Source organism: Nicotiana attenuata, chromosome 8, assembly GCF_001879085.1.
Source record: "Nicotiana attenuata strain UT chromosome 8, NIATTr2, whole genome shotgun sequence".
In the NCBI taxonomy this organism is placed as follows: domain Eukaryota; kingdom Viridiplantae; phylum Streptophyta; class Magnoliopsida; order Solanales; family Solanaceae; genus Nicotiana; species Nicotiana attenuata.
Genome location: NC_031996.1, coordinates 31,750,263 through 31,755,636, shown reverse-complemented (window position 1 = coordinate 31,755,636; position 5,374 = coordinate 31,750,263). Strand labels below are relative to the sequence as shown.

Sequence of the window (5,374 nt, the reverse complement as noted above, 5' to 3'; positions counted from 1 at the left end):
GACTGATCCTATTTGCTACTGCTAATACATGGTGTAATTTGCTGCATAAATCTAGTATCCTGGATTGTTAGAGAGTTAACACCAACGTTCACCTCTTCTGCTAGTGCTTCAAAACTATTTGGACTTGTGACAACCTTTATCGCGGTTTGTCGAGCAGTTGGAATCTTCATATGCTGCTGCTGATTCTTCACACCTGGAGCAGCATTTCGCTTAGTAGGAGACCTCATCACTACTGTCCATTCGTCCTCAGTTTGCCCACCAACTTCAGCAGTAGTAGCTGCATTATTTTGTGCACATAAATTAGTAGTTGTCGTACCATCTGGTTTCTCAACCTGGGAAGTAGCATGTTGTTGTCGTGTAGTTGGTATCACAGGTGTAGGAGCTCGATCACCAGCTGTCCCAATTTGCTGTTGCACCTGTCCCATAAGATTTTGATGCCCAACTTTTGTAGATTTTTGTCCAGCAACAGAACCTGTAGTAACACCAGCAACCACATGATCTTTAGCTGTAACAGATTTGCCTGAAGCATCACAAACATGTCTAGTCCTTGGATTTGTAGCTATTTTCTTTGATGTATCAAGTACATGTCCAACACCTTTAGCCATAGGAGTTTTTCCAGCTGCCTTCCTCTCACTCTGATCATCCTTAATCCCTTCAGCAACACCATCATATCGCGCTGCTTTACGGACTAGTTATGCAACAGTAATATAGTGAATTGTTCTACGATGAATAATAAAGGGCAGCCCGATGCACTAAGCTCCCGCTATGTGTGAGGTCCGGGGAAGGGCTGGACCACAAGGGTCTATCGTACGCAGTCTTACCCTATATTTCTGCAAGAGTCTGTTTCCACGGCTCGAACCCGTGACCTCCTGGTCACATGGCAGCAACTTTACTAGTTACGCCAAGTCTCCCCTTCTCTGCGATAAATAATAATGAGTGAATTTGTAGTTGAAGATTGAGATAACCAAGTCAAGAATTAGCTTAATCCTGTTATTGCTAAAATACATTTTCTTATTCCACATTCTGCCTTGTATAAAATAATTCATAAGTTCTCATACAAGTTACATCTGTATTAGTTATGCAGAATTTTATTACGGTAACCTACTGGTTATATTAGTAATGCAAATTTTTTTATCGGAAACTAAACATTGTATTATTAATTATGCAGTGCTTAACTATGATTAGTTTTCTTATACAACAAAATAGGCGATCCCCAAGTGTCTAATTGTTCCTGCTGATACTAAAAGGATAGCTTTGCTCTATTGTGATTCCATTTGTTAGTTTGGCAGCTTTCCTCTATTGTGATTCCATTTGTTAGTTTGGCAGTACATCCCATGTCTATTTAATTGAGTATTTAGGCCATTGTCTCGATTGCTTTTGTGAAATAGATCGACTAATATTCTGTAAAAAAGGACATACCTTGTTTGCATTTTTTGTTACATACCACTGTTCCTTTTCAAGTCGTTATCCATTTCAAGTTGAGGCATAGTTTATTGATCGTTTAATCTACCTAATGTCGATTTTCCAGAATAAACGTTAAGTAGATGAGGTAGGACGCATGATGATTCAATAATGTCTTTATTATTGTTCTAGTAGGTTTCCTCTTCATAGAAATATTCTACAGACTGCTTTTCACCTTTGTCCTTCTTGCTCTTTGTTGGTTCTTGTTTCCTTTGTCAAAAAAGGATTTATGAGGATAAATTGGAAAACATGAAAAATATATATTTAAACTTATTTCTCAGCACGTTTTTATGTTCTGCTCCCTGGGATTGCAACGCTTCTTCATAGAGAATAAACTTACATTGTCAAAGGTATTTAGATACAAAATCTTACTGTTCTAAACCTAGTCTATAGTGTATGTTACCGTGTCGTTGATCTAGGGAAATATCCATAAAAGTTTTTCCCCAGATTGATGACATACTTCTATCACTTGTCTGCTCAGAAACTGCTGGTGGACTCCCAGGTTGGTTATTATTGAGAACAATATGAAATTTGTGAACTTTTTGAGTGCCTGGATCAAATCAACCCTTGAGAAGATTCTGGCTTATTTATTGCAGTTGATTAAGAACCACCAAAGAAGTTCAATCATTTTACTTGCATGTCTCTTATTGACTTTGGCTGGAATGGGGAAAGAAGGGATGTCTGTGAGTGTCACATTAGCTTATTTTACTAGTTATATATTCATCACAAAATTTCTTAAACTATAAGTGGTGTTTGAAAATTTGATACCAGTTCAGTATTTGCTTGTAGTTTAATTTATGGGGTCCCCCGAATCTCGATCAGTTGGTTGAAGCAATGAAATCTTTCGTCCCAAATGCTGCCATGGTTCATACGCATAGTGTTCTCTCAATGCAAGGATCTGATGAAGCTTCTAGTGCTTCTTCAGTGAAGTTCGATTATCTTTATGTTCCAATTGTTTATACCGTTGTCAATATATTTGTTGTTCTCTTACGACCATGTTGCTCGAAAGTGTGTGACTCGGTGAAGGAAGTTGTGTTAAACCCTGGTGAGCTTTCAGTGGTTTATATTTGTGAGTTTCCAGAGATCAAAGGGAAGTTCGATCCAGTTAAGGCTGCTAAATTTGGGGTGGAACCTGGGCCAAAATATGCTCAAATGCAATGTGGTAATCCAGTGCAGTCAGATAACCTAGACAACACCGTAAGTTGGAAGGATTCTTTTGAAAGCTTACATTGGGCTTTATTGTCTATCTAATTAGATTCTCCGTGCTTCGTTTGTAGGGTAATGTTGTACAGGTTCATCCTTGTCAAGTTGTGGAGCCTTCTATTCCCGGTCCTATTGTGCTCCTTGTTGACTGCCCGACACTTTCTCATCTGCAAGAATTGTCATCTTTAGAGTCTCTTATTCCATATTACTTGAATACATCTGAACAACCCATTGACATGTGCAAAAAAGTAAATTGTTTGATACACCTTAGCCCTGCATATGTAACAAATATAACTGCATATGAGCAATGGACGACCAAATTTGGTGAAGCCCAGCACATAATGGCAGGACATGAGCCGTAACTAACCTTATAATATTCTCTTCTTTTCAAATGCATATCTTGCTTCGTCCAATAAATTTATGTTTTCCTGTTTATATGGTATATGTTGATTATTCGTGTGCCATTTGCAGGAAGAATATTTAGATTCCAATTCTGAAGTCCAGTTCAAGAGTTGCTGCAAAACTTAACTACCCGTGCCCTCAATTCTTTCTTGCTCCTGGTTTTTTGTCCCTTAAGCAGTTAAAGAGCCTACCATCAGTCTCAAAGTTCCGGAGGGAGGTATACCTTACTGAAACTCTGTTTGGATACACAATAAATTTAATTGTTGATAATGACTTGATCTTGGGTATGTTTGCCTTATCGAGCAGTTACTTTAATTTTGTTCATTTCAGTTGTCTCTTCCAGCTTCATGTCGATTCATTTATGCGGAGAACCTTCTCAAGGTGAGAGAACCAATATAGTGTGGTTGAAATAGTTCTGGCCCGATGTTAGAACCTGCAATTATTGATGCTCTATATAAATAAAGAAATTCCTTACTTATCAAAAAGAGAAAAAAGATTAAGAAAGTACAGACCAAGTTTTAACTTTAATGCTTGGTTTATTTAAAAATGAACTTTATTTTCTGGAACAATTAAATCTTCTTCCATATAAAGATCTTCGATTAGACAATTCTGGTGTTCCTGCTACTATTTCTTAGACAAAAATCATAGATGAGCACTAGAACCAGCTGTTATGGGAGTATCTTACAAACATTTGATCCTTTAGCTACAACATGTGGATTATCAACATTAATTTTTGTTGCTTAGCATGGGCTGAAAGTAGTGATTCTTTCCTGTTTTTCGTTCTTGGATTAAAAGCTCCATTGGTTCCTAGATTACACAAGAATAGTTATTACTAGACCTATGTTTCAAGTTATCATTTAGCCATTCCAGATCTATTATGAGCCATTATATTGTGTAGCATCTGATATGACCATTCCATCATGTTCTCACAATGAAGTCTCTTTTGCACAACTTGATATAATAGTTCCCACTGCTCTTGAGACTTGGTTTCACTTAATCAATATGATTTTGATGAAAGAAATATGCAATTGTTTAGCACAGGCTTAGGCATCTTGATGTCATTCTACGCATGCTAAATGCAAGTCTAATATGAAATATGAAATTGTAAGGAGATCCTCCAGTCTGCCTTGGAATATGCTTGCTTGCACTAAGTAGGTTTTTCAAGCACCTGCAGTAATTTTGGTTGATTGGCTGGGTAAGAGCAATCCGTGCTGCAACTTGATTTTGCCGCTGTCATTGTTTTACTCGTGAATACTCCATGTACACTAGGATCTCAATGACTTTGGTCTGCTTATAAAGCCATCAAAAGAAAAGACTCTTCTATGCTTCTTACAGATTTGCTTGATATCTTGCAATTCCTCTGATTTACTTTTTATTTACATTATTGCAGTTTGATTTGTTTCAGTCGGATTTGTTATGTCTTATACTATAGAAAAATGAAACTATCATTCTACAGTAAAACAACTTTAGCTTGGGGCAATGTTTGCTCGATAAACATCCCAGTTGAAGACTACTATATTTCATCTATTGACATAGTTATTTTGTAATTTCAGGTCATATAGTCTGATGATTGATAATTTAGCGGGTGAAAGATTTCCAAATGATGAAGCATTGCAAAAATTATTTGAAGACTATTATTTGTTAGGATTAGTTATATAATGGCAATAGCTATTTGCTTCAAGCAATATAAGTTCATTTTTTAAGTTATTGTGATATTACTATTTTGGATTAGTACTTCCTTTTGTTTGTTAAAATTTAATGAGATACATTATGTTTTTATGAATCAATATTATTATGTTTTATTATTTGGATCATTTTTTGAATGAATGTAGTAGCTATTATTAATGGTGGCTAAACTATTGTCGTTATAGCTTGTGACTTAGTGACAATTTAACAGAATATACTGGTTATAAAAATAGATGATAAAAGAGCAGATTATGATGTTTCCACATGGGATATTGTAGCCATAATAATTGCTATTAAAGATGATTTTTAGCAGCAATTTAATAGAATTTACCAGCCATTAAAATGGATGCCTAAAGGGCATACTAATTCGTTTTCAGAATTACTATTATAGCCATTCTAATTGCCACAAAACAGTTACCGCTAAAGGTATGGACCTTTAGCGATAAATGTTTTGAATTTAGCGGCTATAAAAATGGACGTAAAAAGAGCAGTAGTAGCCATTTCTAGATTGGATTTAGCAGCCATTATAATTGTCGCAAACAATTGCCGTTAAAGAAAATGATATTTAGCGGCAATAAGTCAGACATTTACCAGCTTTTGTGAGAAACGCCGCTAAAGGATT

General features: G+C 36.0%; 1 protein-coding gene across 1 annotated transcript; it reads left to right on the top strand.

The window, feature by feature from the left end:
• On the top strand, window positions 1,913-5,062 carry LOC109231624 (ribonuclease Z 1-like). The gene is made up of 7 exons (XM_019397271.1): window positions 1,913-1,963; window positions 2,058-2,144; window positions 2,251-2,658; window positions 2,739-3,022; window positions 3,169-3,283; window positions 3,397-3,447; window positions 4,964-5,062. The coding sequence occupies exons 1-7, from the start codon at window positions 1,913-1,915 to the stop codon at window positions 5,060-5,062; spliced, it is 1,095 nt and encodes a 364-aa protein (XP_019252816.1).